Source organism: Schistocerca serialis, chromosome 7 (assembly GCF_023864345.2).
Source record: "Schistocerca serialis cubense isolate TAMUIC-IGC-003099 chromosome 7, iqSchSeri2.2, whole genome shotgun sequence".
Taxonomy (NCBI): Eukaryota; Metazoa; Arthropoda; class Insecta; order Orthoptera; family Acrididae; genus Schistocerca; species Schistocerca serialis.
This window is the reverse complement of record NC_064644.1, coordinates 152,968,748-152,991,372: the sequence shown is the minus strand read 5'-3', so window position 1 is coordinate 152,991,372 and position 22,625 is coordinate 152,968,748. Positions and strand designations below refer to the sequence as shown.

Below are 22,625 nucleotides of genomic sequence, written 5' to 3'. Positions count from 1 at the left end.
GTGGTACCCCGTGCGACCGCAGACCGGCCGGCGTGACGCAGCGGCTTAGTGCGGGCCCGCCGCCAGCCGTCGAGGCGCCGGATCTTTCCGGCCCAGCGGCGCCGCCTCCGGCTCTCCCAGTCTGTCGGCGCGCGGCCGGCTTCGACACGCGGGAAAAAAAAGCGCCCTCTTCCTCCACGGGCTCCCTTCGAATCGCCTCGCCCACCCTCCAGAGCAATCAGCGCATATAAATACCGCCAGCCGGACCAGTGGCAAGTCAGTTCACTTCCGATCTCACTCTCGAGAGGTTGTGGAGCAAGGAGGAGGAGCAGCGACAGCGACCGCGAGTTAGTGAGCGCGAAAGGGAAGAGACACAGTCCGTTCGCCATGACGTCATGGCGGCTGTTGGCAGCACTAGCGCTGCTGGGCGCCGTGCTCGTAGTGTGCCAGGCCCGCGATCTGCGCGCTGCCGGTGACGGTAAGGAAGAGGACCAGGCTGTGGCGGCCTCCGACCTGGAGGCTGCCGCCAGCCACCACGGCCACCACCACGAGAAGGGCGGCGGCCACAAGCACCACTCGGAGCATCACTCCGAGCACGGCGGCAAGGGCGACAAGGGCTACAAGAGCCACCACCACCACGACCACGGCGACCACGGCGACTACGGTAAGGAGCACCACGGTGGCCATTACGCCGAGCACGGCGGCCACAAGAAGAGCCACCACGATGAGGCCGGCCACTACGGCGAGCACCACAAGGGCGAGAAGGGCCACAAGGGCGCCCATTTCGGGGAGAAGGGCGGCCACAAGAAGGGCCACAAGACCCACGGCTACCACCACAAGGCGCACAAGGACGAGTACCACAAGGAGCACAAGTTCTACGACGACCACCACAAGGGCGGACACCACAGCAAGTACGGCGACTTCCACGAACACCACGACAAGAAGCACGGCGGTCACAAGAAGGGCGGACACCACCACTCCGGTTACCATGACGACCACTACGGCAAGAAGGGCCACCACGACAAGGGTCACTACCACGACGACCACCACGGCCACAAGGGCCACCACGGCCACGAGTCTCACCACGCCCATCACGAGGACTACGGAAAGAAGGGCGGTCACTCTGGTGGCAAGCACTACGGCTTCAGCAGCGGCAGCGGGGGCGGTGGAGGCGGCGGAGGCGGTCACGGCGGACACGGCGGCGGCGGCGGCGGCGGTGGTCACGGACACCATTAACTCCCTGCACACAGCCACTGTCACATCAGTGTGTGACTGCTTGTCAGCAGTTGTTTCCTGTGTAGCAACATACGTCTGCCTTGTGTTGATCAGCAACAGCGTCACATATCATCTACCTTCCATACTACCAAATGTGCTGACGTCAACTAACGGGAAGATGATCTCGCAGTGATTTGTTATTTATTTTTTGTTGACTCGTTTTGTTTTCGTTTTCCGTTTATTGCATAAATATATTGTTTGTATGTTCTTGTCAATAGGCTGGAATATAAAACACGTTATACTAAAACAGTTTTGTCTTTTACTTTATTACGATTCCTTCACCCCAATATAGTAGCTTAGTAGGAAAGTCTACTATGCTTCGCTACTCACTAGACATAAGAGGAAAGTTAACACTTTTCCTTCACTTAAATAGGTATTATGGTATTTTGGTTGTAGAATTTATTCGTCCATCCAAGTGTGAACTCATTTACATTGAAATCTCTCGTCAAAGGTTTCTTATGCAAGGTACTGAGCAAAAACATTTTTCTTACGCCGTGTAAGTTTGTATACCTACTATCTAACGTATAATTTGGGCTTGAAAGACACAACAAAGATAAGACGCCTGCAGATTCCCAGCGATCGTGTGTAACTTTCAGACCGATTAAAATCCATCAACTCTCAACACTTTCTCTACTTTTAGCGAAAGCAGGGTTATAAATTTGGCAGTGGTGCATCGAAAGAAACCTTATGGTTCAGTAATAAGATCACATAGTCATACTCGGTAAAACGAGAACTTCCGTTGTTGAACAATATGTCAACGACACACATGGCCTTATACCTACATCCCACTACAAATAAACTTTTTACTTGGTGTTTGAAACTGCAGCGGATTTCTCTAGTCCATTACAGCAGAAAGAAAGCAAAATTAATAAATCGAAAGGATAAGAACATATATTGAAGGAACTGTACTCTCAGTCTCGAACAATGTGCAGAAATTAGCTAACTACCCATAATTCAAGACGATTCTCTTTATAGAGATGAAGTTTTGAAATTGTACCTTCTTAATGTTCAGTGAAGTTCCAAAATGCTACTGGTTCTCTACTGTTGTATTGAAAATAATCTTTCAGTACTTCATTTTTACTGTTTTTATTCCACAAACAAATGGATCCTATCTAATTCGGGACGTTACTGAGTGTTTGTCAGGAACTCTATAAAGTGTTTAATAAGCGTTTAGCTTTCTGAGCAGGCAGCCAACTCCATAATACTGTGATTTATGGTAGTGGTGTATGCGTTCTGTGAAGTCCAGAAGAAGGTCGAAAATGTCAGTAAAGCTAAACAAGTAGTTAATCGTATTCAGAATGCTTACTAAGAAACGTCTGGAGATGGATGGGTATAATAGAAGAAACGAATATCTCAGTTACCTTGTACTCTTGTGGTGATATCTTTAGTTGGTAGCTTCGTAGCATATGCAGTACAGTGTTTAGCTCTCCACCGAGGGCCGCTAAGAGTAAGGAGTTTGGGATGTTCTCCACTTGAAACTGTGCAGAGAAATCAAGTGACGCGCTTGGTCGGTTCGCCTGGACGGCTGGTCACGTTTACCGCCTGCTGAAAGTGTCTTGTCACGGTGACTCTGACATGCTCCGCTCTTTCCGCGGTTGATGTTGCTACATCTCGTTTACGGATCAGGCAGCCAAGACATTAAGCAACAGCCCTCAGATCGGGGAAATCGACGCTACCGTGGGAGCTGTGCTCGTGCCATTTAGTAGCTTTCTTTATTTCACTCCGGAATTAGTTTATACAGCTACGAGCTAAAAAATAAACTTCTTACAATGTGTAATCTGACGTCATTCATCGGTGTTTGGATGATATTTTTGATTAAACAAATTCATCTTGTGATGTACCTTACTGTTAACGCTGTTTCCTAGCAGCTTAACTCCATTTAAGTAGCTGTTCTCCGTCAAGCATATACGTTCATTTAGTCAAATGTGTAGAGGTTTAACCTCCTAGGCAGAGAATTGTACTATATCCAACGCGAGCATTCGATCGTGATGTGACTCGCTCTGGTTCATATATCCTGTCCTCCTTAAGGTTAATTGTGGAAAAATATAAAAATATTATTACTCCCCTTCTCCCCTTTTATTAAATGGCGAGAATCCTTCGGTGATGGTCACCGTGATACCGAACCACCAAAGCAAAAAAAAAAAAAAAAAGGAGAGGAAAAGCTTTCAATTGGTTATTAGTTTAGTTTTCATTACCAACTTCAATTCAACAAGCCAAATTATGTCAACTCTCTGAATTACGTTATGTAATATTTAAAGAACAATTGTAGCCTAAGAGAGATTGCATTTCTGCTCGAGAAGACTTCGCTCAACATATATTCATCCATTCATCTTATTTTAGCCAAGTAGCTACGAGGAAAGTCATTTTACTGTACTGCACTCTACACCGTCCTGGTTCTGATAACCACCAGAGTCCCTAGCGATCCATGATATGGACTGCGATGTGCGCTAAGATATGATTTGAGCTAAGATATATTAGCCAAGAAGCTATGAGCGAATCCATATTACTATGCTGCACTCTACATGGTCCTGCCTTTGATTGATACCACAGTCGTAAGAGTTGGAACATATGAGTCAACTCTGGAAATGATACACTAAAAAAAAATAGCAATCGTAAAACTATAAGTAGAACTATCTTCAACCTAAAGTTTGATTCGAAGACCACAGTGATTTACTAGGCTTTGACCTATTGGATAAGGTATGCCGTTGCCTTAGCCCTACCTTAGAACTGACTTACTTACAGGACATATCTCAATTTAATCACAGTGTAGCTCGGCACTTTCCACATTAACAAAAAAATATTACCATAGATGAAGGAAATGAGAGGTGACAGACAGGGTACAGAAAAGTGACCTTGAGTTGGTAGTCTAGTAAGCACCACTGATCACCGTGTCATAGTCGCACAAGCAGTACCGCACACTGCACAATACGTGGTAAGTAACGCAGGACATTGTGACAGCGTCCTAGTAGCTGACTTGCTTTGAGAACATTACTGTCTCGATAGTTGTGACTGCAGCTGAATAAGAGGCAGCGTATTTCAGACGAACCGGAATAGTGGGTCCGAAAGTGGAGCATTTCCTGATTTACATGTCATTTCGTAGCTTTGGGTGCTAGCTGTAAGTAGGACTCTGAGACGGTGCTGAGCTTCGTCTTAAGTTTTTGTCATGTAATCATTCTCTTTCGATATCAGTTTTAGGAACATCGATTACATATAGCTGGTGTAGGATAATTGTTGTAGGAACTATCACCAAGAAACGAATTAGGATACTTAAAAGACAAATAAGGAAATGGTCTCTTCTTGAAATCCTTGTTCATTAACCTTATGTTACATAAGTTAATGTTTATACGCAGTTTATCTTCTGAAAAATATTTTTACCGTTTACTAAGACAAAAATGTATATTCACTACCACTGAAAAGACCAAAAATCTTTGGTAAGGCATGAGAGGCAATTCAGCCGCAAAACGAAGCGGCCTCATAATTGAAAAATTTACTCTTAAATTCACTGGTGCAGATATCGTATGTATCATCTCGACAGGCGTAGTAATTGCTACGAATGTGTTTATGTGGTTTATAACTTAATGAACGATTTATGTGATTATCCAAGGCAAATACCAGTTCGTTACTGACAGAACTTGAACCAAAATTCAATACCGAATTTAATTATGGCGAAACTGCGCTCGGAAGGACCATTATTTACAAGATATGAATGAAAATTACGTCTGGAAGCATAGCTACGCAGTTTTATATGCCTGTTTCCATAGTTGGTACATTCAATCAGGTCTAGTTTTCTAATTTGGAAAAAAGAGAACAATACTTATAAACACAGAACCTGTATGAAACAAGTTGCAGTACGGCGTCAATAACGTCACATTTTGTCATTTGAGATGTGAAACAAGTTAACTTTTTCCATTTTTCCTTGGTGTTAAAATTTCTGGCTATCAGATGATTTTTCCGTTATTTTGAGTGATGTATGCTGATTGTGAAGTTCTTAGAATATTTATTCATAAAACTGTTGTGTTTTACAAGGCATTCACATCATTTTGGACAGCAAGATCATAGAATAACTAAACTACGTAAAGCATACAGCGGTATTCCGTAGAAAGTGCCACTAGTTGTCGCAGTAATAAAATGTTTTCTATTTCTCTTCGAGTTGATATTACTGCTAATCAGATGGTTTTTAGTTATTTTCAGTTATACGTACTGGTCTTAAAGTTCTTAACGTTGTTTTTACTAAACCCTATTAATGTCTATATTGAATAACGCAGATCCTTTCCACAAACGGCCTATTTGCAGACCTGAAATTATCTGGACCAGGCCAAATTCTGAAAGAAAGGAACTCAATGCGGCATACATACAGCAGTGTTCTACTGAACAATACAGCGCGACATATCACAATCGAACTCATAAATATCTAGACAGAGTCAACAAAACCGAATTAGGTATTTTTAAGTAAGATAACTTCAGATTCTTATTCCCATGTTTACAAGACATGTGGCGTATAACTGAAGAAGTTCAAAATGGTTCAAATGGCTCTGAGCACTATGGGACTCAACTGCTGAGGTCATTAGTCCCCTAGAACTTAGAACTAGTTAAACGTAACTAACCTAAGGACATCACAAACATCTATGCCCGAGGCAGGATTCGAACCTGCGACCGTAGCGGTCTTGCGGTTCCAGACTGCAGCGCCTTTAACCGCACGGCCACTTCGGCCGGCACTGAAGAAGTGTCATGATGGTCTGTCCATTGGCAAACGATTACGGAATAGTTCCCCCTTCCGATCTCTGGGAGGGGACTGCCAAGGGGAATGTTACCATAGAAAAAGATTGAACAATCAACGGGAGGATAACGTCCTACGAGTCGGGGCGTGGAATTGCAGAACGCGATAGGGAAAGTAGAAAATCTGAAAAGGGAAATGCCAAGGCTCAGTCTAGATATAGTAGGGGTCAGTGAAGTGAAGTGGAAAGAAAACAAGGAATTTTGGTCAGATGAGTGTAGGGTAATATCACCAGCAGCAGAAAATGGTACAATGGGAGTAATATTCGTTACGAATAGGAAGGTAGGGCAGGGAATGTGTTACTTTGAACTGTTTAGTGATAAGGTTGTTCTTATCACAATCGATGGCAAACAAGCACCGACAACGATAGCTCAGGTATATACACCGATTTCGCAAGCTGAGGATGAATAGACAGTGAAAGTGTTTGAGGATATTATGTAAAGGGATATGAAAATCTAATGATCATGAGAGACTGGAATGCTGTTGTAGCGGAAGAAGTAGCAGTGAAAGTTACAGGAGAATATGGGCTTCGAACAAGGAATGAGAGAGGAGAAAGTCTAATTGTGTTCTGCAACAAGTTTCAGCTAGTAATAGAAAACACTCTGTTCAAGAATCACAAGAGGAGGAGGTATACTTCGAAAAGGACGTGTGATACGGGAAGATTTCAGTTAGATTACATCATGGTCAGGCAGACATTCAGATATCAGATAAGGGATTGTAAGGCATACCTAGGAGCAGACAAAGACTCAGATCACAACATAGTAGCGATGAAGAGTAGGCTGAAGTTTAAGACTTTAGTCAGAAAGAATCAATACGTAAAGAAGTGGGATACCGAAGTAATAAGGAATGACGAGGCAGGGTTGAAGTTCTCTAAGGCTATAGACACAGCAGTAAGGAATAGCTCAGTAGGCAGTACATTTGAAGAGGAATGGACATCTCTAAAAAGGGCCATCACTGAAGTAGAGGAGTACAACATAGGTACAAAGAAGGTAACTGCGAAGAAACCGTGGGCAACGGAAGAAATACTTCAAGTGGTCGACGAAAGGAGGAAGCACAAAAACGTTCCGGAAACTCAGGCACAAGGAAATACAAGTCGATGAGGAATGAAATAAATACGAAATACAGAGCAACTAAGATGAAATAGTTGCAGGAAAAATGTGGAGACATCGAAAAAGAAATGATTGGTGGAAGGACTGACTCAGTATACTGGAAAGTCAAAACAACCTTCGGTGACATTAAAAGCAAAGGCGATAACATCAAGAGTTCAAAGGGAATTACGCTGTTAATTGCAGAGGAGAGAGTGGACAGGTGGAAAGAATACATTGAAAGCTTCTATGAGGGGAAGACTTGTCTGATGTGATAGGAGAAGAAACAGGTGTCGACTTAGAAGAGAAAGGGGATCCAGTATTAGAGTCAGAATTGAAAAGATCTTCGGTGGACTTAAGACCAAATAAGGCAGAAAGGATAGATATTATTTCATCAGAAATTCTAAAATCATTGGGGCAAGTGACAACAAAATGACTATTCTGGTTGGTGTGCAGAATGTATGAGTCTGGCGACATACCATACGACTTTCGGAAAAGCATCATCCACACAGTTTCGAAAACGGGCAGAGCTGCACAGAATTGCCGTATAATCAGATTAACAGCTCATGCAGCGAAATTGCTTACAAGAATAATATACAGAACAATGTAAATGAAAATAGCGCTAGATGAAGATCAGTTTGGCTTTAGGAAAGATAAAGGTACGAGAGAGGCAATTCTGACGTTGCATTTAACAATGGAAGCAAGACTATAGAAAACTCAAGACACGTTTATAGAACCTGTCGACCTGGAAAAACAATTGGACAATATAAAGTGGCGAAAGATGTTCGCAATTCTGAGAAAAATTGGTTTAAGCTACTGGGAGAGACGTGTCATATACAATATATACTACAGCCAAGAGGGAATGATAAGAGCGGACGACATAGAACGAAATGGTCGTATTAAAACGGGTGTAAGAAAAGGATGTAACCTTTCGCCCCTACTGTTCAATCTGTACATCGAGGGAGCAATGATGGAAATAAATGAAAGGTTCAGGAGTGGAACTAAAGTTCAAGATGAAAGGCTGTCAATGATACGATTCGCTGATGACATTTGCTATCCTGAGTGAAAGTGAAGAAGAATCACATGGCTTGCTGAACGGAATGAACAGTATAATGAGTACAGAGTATTGAATGAGAGTCAATCGAAGAAAGACGAAGGTAATGAGAAGTAGTAAAAACGAGTACAGTGAGAAACTTAACATCAGGTTTGATGGTCCCGAAGTAGATGAAGTTAAGGAATTCTGCAACCCAGGCAGTAAAATAACCAATGACGGAGGGAGCATGGAGGACATCAAAAGCAGACTGGCAATGCCAAAAAGGACATTCCTGGCCTAGAGAAGTCTACTGATATCAAATATCGGCCTTAATTTGAGAAAGAAATTTCTGAGAATATACGCCTTGAGTACAGTAATGTATGGTAGTGAAACATGGACTGTGGGAAAACCGGAACAGAAGAGAATCGAAGAATGTGAGATGTGATGCTACAGACGAATGTTGAAAATTAGGTGGACCGGTAAGGAAAGGAATGAGGAGGTTCTGCTCACAATCGGAGAGGAAAGGAATATGTGGAAAAAATACTGATAAGGAGAAGGGACAGGATGGTAGGACATATGTTAAGACATGAGGTAATGACTTCCATGGTACTAGAAGAAGCTGTAGAGGGCAAATACTGTAGAGGAAGACAGAGATTGGTATACAGCCAGCAAATAATTGAGGACATAGGTTGCAAGTGCTACTCTGAGATGAAGAGGTTATCACAGGAGACAAATTCGTGGCTGCATCAAACCATTCAGTAGACTGATGACCACAAAAAAATTACCACCAAACATTGAATCAGAGTTGTAGATTCCACACACTATCTAATTGGCATTTAATAACTCGTTCTTTTCAGTAAAAGAAATGTAAATGTCGTGTGACTAGGGCCTCCTGTCGGGTAGACCGTTCACCGGGTGAAAGTCTTTCGATTTGACGCCACTTCGGCGACTTGCGCGTCGATGAGGATGAAATGATGTTGATTAGGACAACACAACACCCAGTCCCTGAGTGAAGAAAATCTCCGGCCCAGCCGGGAATCGAACCCGGGCCTTTAGAATTAACACTCTGTCGCGCTGACCACTCAGCTCTCGGGGGGGCCAACGCTCTTCCCACTAACCTAGCCGTATAGATCGATCTGTATTTTTTGCGCATTCTTGGCATCTGAGCAATCAAGTGTCGTAAGACTCTTAATGTCCATAATAATTACAAATATCAATGAAATAGAGGATTCTAGCTTTGAATATGCGTCAGTATCATAACAAGAGAAAATGAAACGTCACAAGCATACATGTAGTTCATCACCCTAACTAATATTCCTTACATGTAACATGGAAACAGGTCAAACTTCCGAAATCTGTAGAATTTACAGAGCTTAAGTAGCAGCTTTAGAAGCACTTACTTATTATAAGGGGCGGTCAAATAGCTTCAGATTGAGGGCGCGGGTGGGGCGTAAATGCAACACAGCGCGACTCCGATACCAGTGTATAAGTACCGACAGGTAGCAAAGGATTAGTGTGGCGTTCGTGTATTTCCTATGTGAGTGTGGTAAATGTAAAATATGGTTATTATCAAATGTGTCCAAATAGTACCAAAGTGCTGTTATTCTTTTCTTGTTTGCCGAAGGACAAACACCAGTAGACATCCATCGGAGAGGACGACTGTGCACTCGACAGCATGTACGTCGAAAACCGCCGTTGCGGAATAGACCGCCGAGGGTGCTATTGAGTCATGATAAGGCACGTCTTGATATCGCGAATGTAATAAAGAAGTTTCGCCAACTCAACTGGCAGACACTCTAGCACTCGTGTATAGACCTGATGTCCCCCTATGCTGTTATCACGCCTTCGGTTCCTTAAAAACGGCCTTGAAGGGTCGACGGTTCCTGTGATCGAGGATGTGCAGCGTGCAATTACGGACTTCTTCATGCAGCAGTCTCGGTGTTTTACTAAATAGGTGTGTTCTACCTGGTGCATCAGCCTCGGTGCTCAAAGTGGTTCAAATGATTCTGAGCACTATGGGGCTTAGCATCTGAGGTCATCAGTCCCCTAGAACCTAGGACCACTTAAACCCAACAAACCTAAGGACATCACACACATCCATGCACGAGGCAGGGTTCGAACCTGCGACCGTAGCGGTCGCGCGGTTCCAGACTGTAGCGCCTAGAACGCCTCGGCCAATCCGGCAGGGTGGTCAAGGTGATTTTGCCTGATTGGCATACCGATTGTGGACAGTACGGTCTTCGAATGGAAACTTTTTGATCGCCCTTATAAAAACAAATCAAAAATACTATTATTGTACTCGTAAATGATTGATGATACGATATAGTAGAAACTTTTAAAAACATTATATCGTTAACTCAATAGTCTCTTCAATCAGTAGATTTGGGATTAAAAATATTTCAGAATCCAGGAAATAAATAATATTACATTAAATGCAACAATTAATATGTTGATAGGCCATAATGTTCGTTATAACTTATTACAAAATCCATTACTTCAGACGTTTTTAAAACGTAGATACCAAACTTTTATAAAACATCCTTCGATGTGTTAGATTAGCGGTACTTTAAGCTATGGCTGCACTCTCGGGAAAAACAAAGTACCTTTCAAGTTATGCAGTTCTCCCAACGAAACAGCAAAAGTTTCAAAAGAGTAAAGACATTTCGCTTCGCTGTTTTGTGTTTCAGTGGATCAGCGCGCAATAACTTTCCCTAGCAGCTTTTTATCTTCAACTAAAGGGCGACAGAGTAAGGTTAGCGAATGCACAGTACACTTGTGGCATATGTCTTTTTTGGACCAGCTTAAATTGCACGCCTAAGAAGCCCGAAAGAAAGCTCAGAATCTTGTGCACGTTGGAGTGAAAGTGCGTACCCGACGTTCCCTTTTGTGTTTTTCACTGTCCCGGAAGTCGATTGCTGACACTTTTTGAACTCGCACTAAGTATAACTGATATTCCAATAAAAACGATCAGGCATTGGGTTAGAAATTCCCCTTTCCGAACTGTCACTGTTCAGCATTGTTTATGGCAGCACACCGTTTGTCATTACTGGGGAATGTCAGTTATATGGCAAAGGACAGAGGATTGAAGAAACGTATTAAGGCGTCAGTGCTATGTTTCCCTTGAATTTAACGTCAGTGTAAAGTACTGAGGGTATCGTAATTAGGTGTAGGTAAAGAGGTTACATGAAATATTTTTATCGTTTAGAAGAGCATTCTAATAATATTTACGTAGTGCATCAGATTATTATTTCATTCCACCAAGCTCTGTGCATAATTAATTGATTAATAGGACCGTGACGTACACTATTTTACTCAGTATTCTTAAATTTGTGGGCAGCAGCACCAACTTGACGTAACAAGAATGCGGAACTGCATGAAAACAATACAGTTCTTGCAAGAAAGGAACTAACACGTTTCTTCTCAAAGCTGTATTAGTTATGTGGAAACGTTTTAAACGGTGCCAATAAACCAAGTTACACTGTGGTCTAGGGGTGACGTCTTTGACTAGTAATCAAAACGTCCTTGATCCAGGGTATTGAATAAAAGTCATCAATAAATGCGGTATAAGAAGATACCCTCATTCTGCCAAGGGCCTTGTCAAAGGGAGTGCAGCAGCAGACAGAAGATGATGGCACCCTCTTGCCCTTGGGGTGGGGAATTAGGCCTAAAAGGAGGAAGAATCAGCAATAATCAACAGCATGAGTATGCAGTGGGCAAAGCAAAACACTCAAGAGGGGTATAGTGTATTCGTAAGACATGTGGCCTGTAAATGAAAAAGTGTCATGACAATCTCTCCATTAGCAAAAAAGACCGGACTGGCCTTCCATTCGGATCTCTTGGAGAGGACTATGAAGGGGGAGGTGACCACGAGAAAAAGATTGAATAACCAACAAAGTGTAACGTTCTACCAATCGGAGCGTGGAATAATAAAGTCTGAACGTTCTAGGCGGCCAGAAAATCTGAAAATATAAATGCAGACGCTCAATCTAGATATGGCAGGTATCAGTGAAGTGAAATGGAAAGACGGCAAGGATTCCCGGTCAAATGAGTATAGTGTAATATCAACAGCAGCAGAAAATGGTATAATGGGAGTAGGAATCGTTCTGAATAAAAAGGCAGGGCAGAAATTGAACTCCTGTGAACGGTTCACTAATTGGGTTGTTATCATAATATTCGATAGCAAACTACCACCGACAACAATAGTTCATATATACATTACGGGACATTAAAATTGCTACACCACGAAGATGATGTGCTAGAGACGCGAAATTTAACCGACAGGAAGAGGATGCTGTGATATGCAAATGATTAGCATTTCAGAGCATTCCCACAAGGTTGCCGCCGGTGGCGACACCTACAACGTGCTGAAATGAAGAAAGTTTCCAACCGATTTCTCACACACAAACAGCAGTTGACCGGAGTTGCCTGCTGAATCACTGTTGTGATGCCTCCTGTAAGGAGGAGAAATGCGTACCATCACGTTTCCGACTTTGATAAAGGTCGGATTGTAGCTCGGATTGTAGCCTATCGTGATTGCGGTTTATCGTATCTCGACATTGCTGCTCGCGTTGGACGAAATCCAATGACTGTTGGTAGAATGTGGTATCGGTGGGTTCGGGAGGGTAATGCGGAACGCCGTGCTGGATTCCAACTCGAGATGACAGGCATCTTATCCGCATGGCTGTAACGGATTGTGCAGCCAAGTCTCGATCCCTGGGCCGGCCGGGGTGGCCGAGCGGTTCTAGGCGCTACAGTCTGGAACCGCGCGACCGCTACGGTCGCAGGTTCGAATCCTGCCTCGGGCATGGATGTGTGTGATGTCCTTAGGTTAGTTAGGTTTAAGTAGTTCTAAGTTCTAGGGGACTGATGACCTCAGCAGTTAAGTCCCATAGTGCTCAGAGCCATTTGAACCATTCTCGATCCCTGAGACAACAGATGGGGACGTTTGCAAGACAACAACCATCTGCACGAACAGTTCGACGACGTTTGCAGCAGTATGGACAATCAGCTCGGAGACCATGGCTATGGTTACCCTTGACGCTGCATCACCGACAGGAGCGCCTGTGATGGTGTAGTCAACGACGAACCTGGGTCCACGAATGGCAAAACTTCATTTTTTCGGATGAATCCAGGTCCTTTTTACAGCATCATGATGGTCGCATCCATGTTTGGCGACATTGCGGTGAACGCACATTAGAAGCGTGTATTCGTTATCGCCATACTGGCGTATCACCGGGCGTGATGGCAAGGGGTGCCATTGCTTACACGTTTCGGTCACCTCTTGTTCGCACTGACGGCACTTTGAACAGTGGACGTTACATTTCAGATGTGTTACGACCCGTGGTTCTACCCTTCATTCGATCCCAGCGAAACCCTACGATTCAGCAGGATAATACACGACCGCATGCTAGAGGCGCTGTACGGGCTTCCTGGATACAGAAAATGTTCGACTCCTGCCCTGGCCAGCACATTCTCCAGATCTCTCACCAAGTGAAAACGTCTGGTCAATGGTGTCGAGCAACTGGCTCGTCACAATACGCCAGTCACTACTCTTGATGAACTGTGGTATCGCGTTGAAGCTGCATGGGCAGCTGTACCTGTACACGCCATCCAAGCTCGGTTTGACTCATGGCCGTTATTAGGGCCAGAGGTAGTTGCTCCGGGTACTGATTTCTCAGGATCTATGCACCCAAATTGCGTGAAAATAAAATCACATGACAGTTCTAGTATAATATATTTGTCCAATGAATATCCGTTTATCATCTGCATTTCGTCTTGGTGTAGCAATTTTAATGGCCAGTAGTGTGCAAGAAACAGAGAAAGTGTAAGACGATATTGAACGAGTTATTCAGTTTGTAAAGGTAAAAGATGATCTAATAATCAGGGGAATTGGAAAGCGGTCTTAGGAAAAGGAGTAGAAGAAAGAGTTAGGGGAGAACATGGGTTTGATAGTAGTGAGCGTGGCTGGCTCATGCTATGCGTTGGATAAACTTTGGTTGCTATTCTGTGTTTAGTTTCCCGCGGTTTTCGTGATTATGCTGTTATCCTCTCTTTCCGCGGGTGGTAGCAGCGATGTCTATCGGTATTCGCACTTTGGGCTATCTTTGGCCTGGTGCATATAGTTTCTGGCTGGGCAGTGTGCTGGTAGTTTTTCCGTTGGCTTGGAGCAGCGAGTAAATCTTCACGGCGCGTAGTTTGGCTGGGCCCGCTAGCTGCCCCTATGAGGTGTCGGAGTGTGTGGTGCTATTCCCACTGCTACGACGTTCGTGGCTCACCGATCCTGGACATGAAAGCTGAGTCCTGACTTAATCTACCAGCAAGCACGACTGTTTACATTGTGTCGTTTGGAGTTCGTTGTCAGCTGTTGAGATATTCCCGCGAGCAACAACGTGTGTTTTCAATTTGGCAAATTTTAGCCACCCTCCAGTGGAGTTTAACTGTAATTTGTTATTTGAACTCAAGTGTACCAGTTGAATCTCCTGCCTTGTGGCCGTTAACTGTCCGGTTACCTACCCTGGCCGTTGATGTAAATTCAGGCAGTGTATTTTTCTCATCATGTGGTCGCCATCCATCACGATGTGTAGTTTGACAGCTTAATGTATAATTGGTTGTGGGTGCCAATACCTTCTACCTTGTTCCATTAAACTCCCTGCTGTGTGCTGCTCAGGTGAAGCAGAGGTTATCATGTCGGTGGGTCCGTTGACTGTCGGTCAGTTGGGTTGTCGTCAGATCGACAATGGTTGCACCGACTGCCTGTCTCACCTAAGTGAGCGTTAGTGTTTGAATTCCAAGCCAACCCTCGGAATACCGGAGCGCCCTTGGGTGCACTGCCTTTTCTTGTTTGTTCTTGTTGTTTGTACTTGTACGGCTTCTAGCCGATTTTTAGATTAAGATTGTTTTGCCCTTGAGGTGTCAGATGGTTTGGGCCTTCAGCCTAATTTATGAACTGTTTTACGTAAAGCCTTTGGCGTTTTTCAAATTAATGTTATTGAGTCTTAAGAGGTGGCCTTCAGCCGATTTTGAATTTAAGTGGTTTGATCTTAAAGCGTCAGAATCTTTGGGCCTTCAACCTAATTGAGGAACTGTTTTAAGATAAGGATTTGCCTTTTAAATTTATGGTTTTGGTTGAACTTTAAGTTATTGGCTTTCAGCCGTTTTTAAGTTAAAGTGATCTTGCCCTTAAGGCATGAGATTTTACTGCGCATTCAGCCACTAATTAAGTTCCAAAACTAAAGCTGTTTTCTAAAAAAAGGAAATTTTTTCTTGGCTTTTCTAATGTTTGATCAAATAAATGAAGTTATATGTTTCAGTATAGCTCGCAGCCGCTTATTTTGGCCCCTTTCCACAATTTACCATAAACTACCTGTCTTGTCCTGCGGATTTAGCAGGGCATCTCAAGTAGGAATGAGAAAGGAGAAAGACTGAGTTTTGAAGCTAATTTCAGCCATAATAGCGAATATTTTGTTTAAGAATTGCAAGAGGAGGAGGTATGCTTATAAATCAGATATTGGATTGTAAAGCATACCTACGAGCAAATACAGATTCAGACCACAGTTTAGTAATGATAAGTACACTAAAGTTAAGGAGACGAGCGAGGAGGAGCCAGTGTACAAAGACGTGGGATGCGGAAAGGCTAAGGTATGAAGAGAGACGCTTGAAGTTCTCTGGTGCTATAAACACTGCTGCATTGAATAGCTCAGTAGGCAGTTCAGTTCAAGAGGAGTGGACATATCTAAACAACAGGAATTACAGATATTAAAGAGATCAACAAGGAAGGCAACTGCGAGGAAACCATCGGTAACAGAAGAAATAATTTAGCTGATGGACGAAAGAAGGAAGTACAAAAATAGTCCAACAAATTCGGGAATACAGAGATAGAAATCTATTAGGAATAAAATAAATAGAAAGTACAGGGAAGATAGGGAGAAATGGCTGCAGGAAAAAGTGAATATATCGAAAGAGAGGCTATTGTCACAAGGACTGTATCAGCATATAGAAAAGTGAATACAGCGTTAGATCAAATTCAGAGCAGTGGTGGTAACATTAAGAGTGCGATGGGAATTGGACTTCAAATGGTGAGGAGAGAGCGGAGAGGCGGTTCAAATGGCTCTGAGCACTATGGGACTCAACAGCTGTGGTCATAAGTCCCCTAGAACTTAGAACTACTTAAACCTAACTAACCTAAGGACATCACACACATCCATGCCCGAGGCAGGATTCGAACCTGCGACCGTAGCAGTCACGCGGTTCCTGACTGAGCGCCTAGAACCGCTAGACCACCGCGGCCGGCGCGGAGAGGCGGAAAGAGTACACTGAAGGCCTGTGTGAGAGGAAGGATTTATCTGATGACATGATAGGAGAAGAAACAGCAGTCGATAGGAAAGAGATGGAGGATCCAGTATTAAAATCGTAATTTTAAAGATCTTTGGATGACTTAAGATTAAATATGGCAGAAGGGACAGATAACATTCCACCGGAATTTTATAAAATCATTGGCAGAACTGGCAACAAAAAGAGCTACCCATGATGGTTTGTAGTGTCTGAGCACTTAATAGCACTGTTGATGAAAAATAATGCCAGGATAAAGGTGTGGCGATAGCGAAATAAAATATATTTCATTGTAACGGAAATGCTGCGGTGAATCACACAGGACGCTTAAATAGCAATCAAGTTCATAGTAGCACCAGTGAAGTGCAACTTGCAATCCTTACCACTTTTGCTTAATATACGGGGTGATTATAACAAAAGTTAACCTTTCAAACCGCTGTAGAAATAACACCACTGGTCAGAATGACTTCATCTTGCAACGGGATATTTATCGGAGAACGGGGAAATTTGGAAATTTGTGGTTAGGTCTTACGGGACGAAACTGCTGAGGTCATCGGTCCCTAAGCCTACACACTACTTGATCTAACTTAAACTCACTTACGCTATGGACAACACACACACCCATTCCCGAGGGAGGACTCGAACCTCGGAAGGCGGAAGCCGCACCGGTCGTGCAAGGGGCCCTAGACCTCGCGGCTACCCCGCGCAGCTGGAGAAGGGGGAAAACGTATGGCAGAAAAAAAATAAATAGTTACAAAATGTAGCAATAGATGGCGATGTAAGCATCATAATTTAATAGTGGTCGACTACAAATGACAAATGAATCATACAAAAATGCCGAAGGTGTACGTTTGACGTTAAACAAACTGTACTACTCAGTGTGCATGGGTGTACAGGTGTGATACTGCCAGTCACGTAAGCCCATCCACCACGGAAAGGTCATATGACATCGGCTTGGAAAAATCGGTTTTTGATAACCCTCAGGTCAAGAACCGCATAGAAAGCATCAATCAAAGAAATGGTTCAAATGGCTCTGAGCACTATGGGACTTAACAGCTGAGGTCATCAGTCCCATATAACTTAGAACTACTTAAACCTAACTAACCTAACCTATAGACCTATATCTCTGACGTCGATCTGTTGTAGAATTTTAGAACATGTTTTTTGCTCGAGTATCTTGTCGTTTTTGGAAACCCAGAATCTACTGTGTAGGAATCAACATGGATTCCGGAAACAGCGATCGTGTGAGACCCAACTCGCTTTATTTGTTCATGAGACCCAGAAAATATTAGATACCGGCTCCCAGGTAGATGCTATTTTTTTGACTTCCGGAAGGCGTTCGATACAGTTCCGCACTGTCGCCTGATAAACAAAGTAAGAGCCTACGGAATATCAGACCAGCTGTATGGCTGCATTGAAGAGTTTTTAGCAAACAGAACACAGCATGTTGGTATCAATGGAGAGACGTCTACAGACGTTAAAGTAACCTCTGGCGTGCCACAGGGGAGTGTTATGGGACCATTGCTTTTCACAATATATATAAATGACCTAGTAGATAGTGTCGGAAGTTCCATGCGGCTTTTCGCGGATGATGCTGTAGTATACAGAGAAGTTGCAGCATTAGAAAATTGTAGCGATATGCAGGAAGATCTGCAGCGGATAGGCACTTGGTGCAGGGAGTGGCAACTGACCCTTAACATAGACAAATATAATGTATTGCGAATACATAGAAAGAAGGATCCTTTATTGTATGATTATATGATAGCGGAACAAACACTGGTAGCAGTTACTTCTGTAAAATGTCTGGGAGTATGCGTGCGGTTTGAAGTGGAATGATCATATAAAATTAATTGTTGGTAAGGCGGGTACCAGGTTGAGATTCATTGGGAGAGTCCTTAGAAAATGTAGTCCATCAGCAAAGGAGGTGGCTTACAAAACACTCGTTCGACCTATACTTGAGTATTGCTCATCAGTGTGGGATCCGTACCAGGTCGGGTTGACGGAGGAGATAGAGAAGATCCAAAGAAGAGCGGCGCGTTTCGTCACAGGGTTATTTGGTAACCGTGATAGCGTTACGGAGATGTTTAACAAACTCAAGTGGCAGACTCTGCAAGAGTGGCTCTCTGCATCGCGGTGTAGCTTGCTCGCCAGGTTTCGAGAGGGTGCGTTTCTGGATGAGGTATCGAATATATTGCTTCCCCCTACTTACACCTCCCGAGGAGATAGCGAATGTAAAATTAGAGAGATTAGAGCGCGCACGGAGGCTTTCAGACAGTCGTTCTTCCTGCGAACCATACGCGACTGGAACAGAAAAGGGAGGTAATGGCAGTGGCACGTAAAGTGCCCTCTGCCACACACCGTTTGGTGGCTTGCGGAGTATAAATGTAGATGTAGATGTAGGTCACACACATCCATACCCGAGATAGGATTCGAACCTGCGACCGTAGCGGTCGCGCGGTTCCAGACTGAAGCACCTAGAGCCGCTCGGCCACTTCGGCCGGTAAGCACCAATCACATCGGTTTTTAATTTTACTGAAGGCAATAACAGCATGAGAGGCATCAATCAAAATGAAATCTGATTATTAATTTCCGTGTGACTGGCGCAAAACATGTTCAATATGCTGTCCACCGTTTTCTGCCACAACTTGAAATTGAGAAGCAGCATGTTCCACAACTGATCGAAGTGTTACCGGTGTCACGTTCAGAATGTGTTGCGCAATGCGCGCCTTCAGTGCAGCTAAATTTGCAGTCGATACACTGAATATAACACCTTTCAGATAGCCCCACAGCCATATATCACACGGATGAAGATCAGGTGATAATGGAGGCTGATAATTCTAGCATTTCCGCAATGGCGCTTAGGCAGCTTCTTAACTGCATTTGCAATGTGTGGAGGTGCGCCATCCTGCGTAAAGATGATCCCATCCAAATATGTACTCTGTCGGAGAGCTGGAATGTCGTGGTTGCACAAAAGACACTCATAGCGCTTGCCAGTGACGTTACATGTAACAAGATGGGAAGCATCTGTCTCTTCGAAAAAATATGGCCCTGTGATAAATGATGCCGTAAACTCGCACCACACAGTGGCCTTTCCTGGATGAGGTGGCACTGGCTGATTTGAGTGTGGATTCTCCGTTGCCCATATTCGACAGTTCTGTGTAGTGATACATACTGTCAGATGGAAATGGGCTTTGGCTGTCCACAAAGTCTTCCACGGCCAATCATTGTCCACATCCATGCGAGCAAGAAATTCTAAAGCAAAAGTCTCTGTCCTGGCAGGCCAACAGGAAGCAACTCATGCACTTGGGTTATTCTGAATTTATAGCAAAGAAGGATATTTCGTAAGATTTTACGCACCGTAGTTACTGGTATGGCCAATGTTCGGGCTATTCTCCGTGCGCTACACGTTTGCACGCCACCACTCGTCTCCTCCTGCATTGCTGTGGCCACTGCTTCCACGGACGTCGAATCAATTCGTTCCCTTCCTCTACCAGGTTGCACCCAAAAGAACCCGTCTTGTCGAACTTCCGAATGATTTTCTTCAGGCTTACGGCAGTCATCAGACCAACGCCTTTTTTTAAACCCTTCAGTGTCCGGAACTTCTGAAGAGCGACATGTGCACAGTCATCATTTTTGTAATACAGATTTACAAGCAGAGAACGATCCTGCATTGACACAGTCATGGTGAACATCGCAGACGCGAAAGGAGGAAAAGCCGCGTACCCGGCGTTTTTATACCAACTTAAACGGGTCGTGCGCATGACAGGTGTCTGCATTTGCATATTCTGACACATACAGCGCCATCTATTGATCAATTTTCACACTATTTTTTTTTTCTTCTGCCATACGTATTCCCCCTTCTCCGGTAATATTCTGTTGCAATTTGACGTCATTCTGACCGGTGATGTTATTTCTAGAGAGTTTTGAAAGTTTATCATAGTACCCTCTATATCCGCCAATTTAAATCCAATCTAACGAAACAGGTGTGAAGGGTAAACGTCGGCCCAGAACGTTTTAGAAGTCCACGGAAACCAGTTGGATTTAGTGGTCGCTATTATGACAGAAACGACGGGATGACTGAAGATAATGCTAATGAGGCATCGAATCTGGTAGCTAAATAAAGTTATTAAATAAAATTACGTCTGTTGGTCTCTATTTTCTTCAAGGTAATTAATGGTAGTTCAACCTGTTTCCACAAAATATTTATAAAGTATACCCACGTAAATCAATGTATCTATTAGCCGAAAGCTGATCAGAATCACTACAGTAGTTCCAGAGATCAGACAGAAGTATGTAGGGAAGTTCAATTTATAATATAGAGAAGAGAAGAAGAAAAAGGAGAAGATGGAGGAGAAGAGACAATAAATTTGTAGTATAATTAATAAGTTGTTGTATTCACGCATAAATAAGTAGGAAACGTTCAATACAGTTAACCAGAGAAAACCACAAAACAGCTCCAGTGGATGTCTGAATAAATTGAGATGATACTTACGTAAAACGTAAATACATAATCAGGAACTGTTTGTATCAACTCTTTGTATCCTGTACAACGCTCTTGTGTTGCAATCGTCGAAGTGTTTTTATTAAGCGGGTTCCTCAGATAGAATTATAGGGATACGGTGCTGGGAGTTGTTTTCATTGGTGGCAATTTGTCTTGTCTTGTGTTCCATAAGATGTCCACAACAAAGCCTCTATCGATATAGGCCACTCATATCTACGCGTCATCGACAGGTAAGTAACTGCTAACAATCTGATAAAAGATGTTAATCCTTTATAGCTCCTCTCTCGTGCATCTTAAGTCAGTTTTGTAACACGCCACAATGACTATGACACTAGAGGCGATTATGCACCCGCGACAAGCAGTGAATTCTAAAGTCATCGAATCTCAAAAGAACCGGTCAGAAACACTGAAACATTTCGACTATGTGATCCAACGAGCAATAAGGAGCTTAAGATGACACTATCACATCAGTTATTCAACAGCACGCTCGAGTGTTTCCGGGGCTAAGTCCAAAAACGTAATTAACAATCGTTCGCCTATTTCAAAATGCAACGAAGACCCTGTAATGTTACAGGAGTGCGACTGTACAGCATCGGTTAACATTACGATATCATGGTTTCCAAGTTGCAGTCATTACGCAGAATAGGGCGCACTGTACAGTCTGTGGTTCGATATCAAGCAGAACTTTATACTCCCGTTAATAGCGTATAACAATGAAATGAGTGTGTGTGCGTGTATTGTATATGTAATCTAACTCAATCATTAACGAAAATTTGTCCTATTTTGTCGGTTTTATTTCCTTGAAGATGGATACAAATTTCGACAAGTGTCAGGGAGCGAAAAAAATTAATTCAGTATATGTCATCGTGTGTACACTTCGCAGACTCGGTGGAAAGAAAGTATTTTTGGAACATATCGGAAAAATACATAATGAACGTATGGTTCGTTGTTCCATGCGAAAGCTGAATTCTATTGCTTCGTGGGCATGAAAAGAGTTCATTTGCTTTAATTAATGGAACAAAAGTAATGTACACCAATCAAGGGCTTTCAACTGACTGAGGACTCTAGCAAGAGGTGTCGGTTTTCTGCAGCTAATGAGCACACTACGAACAATAGCGCTCTTTGTATACTTTTATCGAATTCTCCGTATTCAGGGACCTGCCCGTACGTAAAAGCACCGTATAGAGTTCCCCAAGTATAATGACAAATTCGTTCTTTCCAGGAAATATCATTGTGTTCTAGTGCGTGGGGTAGGTTATTATTAAAGCTTTCAATGGCATCTGTATGAAAATGAAAGGCACTCATTTTTGTCCTCGAAACTCCCATCCAGACAGTCAATATGAGAAAGTATAATAACGAGAGAGTACGAATGACGAGCACAGGGAGAAAGCAGCGAGGGTGATGCTAAGTACTTGATGTATAGCAGATCAGTCCCAGAGGCTACTAAGGAATGTAAGTATGATCCTCATGACAGTAACAACAGATAGTAGTTCGTTCAACAGATGCTATTGTTAGGATACTGCATATTTATTGATGTATTATTTGTGTGTGGAGGTATCTCACTGATGTATGGATGTCATTACTTAGGATGTCATTACATAGGAGTGGAAATCAATGCGAAGGCATACATATATGCTGAAAATTTAACAT

The 22,625-nt window shown here is 43.3% G+C and overlaps 1 protein-coding gene across 1 annotated transcript; it reads left to right on the top strand.

The window, feature by feature from the left end:
• Positions 1-215: 215 nt before the first annotated feature.
• Positions 216-1,404, top strand: LOC126412708 (histidine-rich glycoprotein-like). Its single transcript, XM_050082425.1, has one exon. It carries the CDS (start codon positions 367-369, stop codon positions 1,213-1,215), a length of 849 nt encoding a protein of 282 aa, XP_049938382.1. The 5' UTR covers positions 216-366; the 3' UTR covers positions 1,216-1,404.
• The last annotated feature ends 21,221 nt before the right edge of the window (positions 1,405-22,625 follow it).

What these genes read in the sequence shown, in the direction of transcription:
- LOC126412708 (XM_050082425.1), top strand. Translation starts at nt 367, where the DNA reads ATGACGTCATGGCGGCTGTTGGCAGCACTAGCGCTGCTGGGCGCCGTG.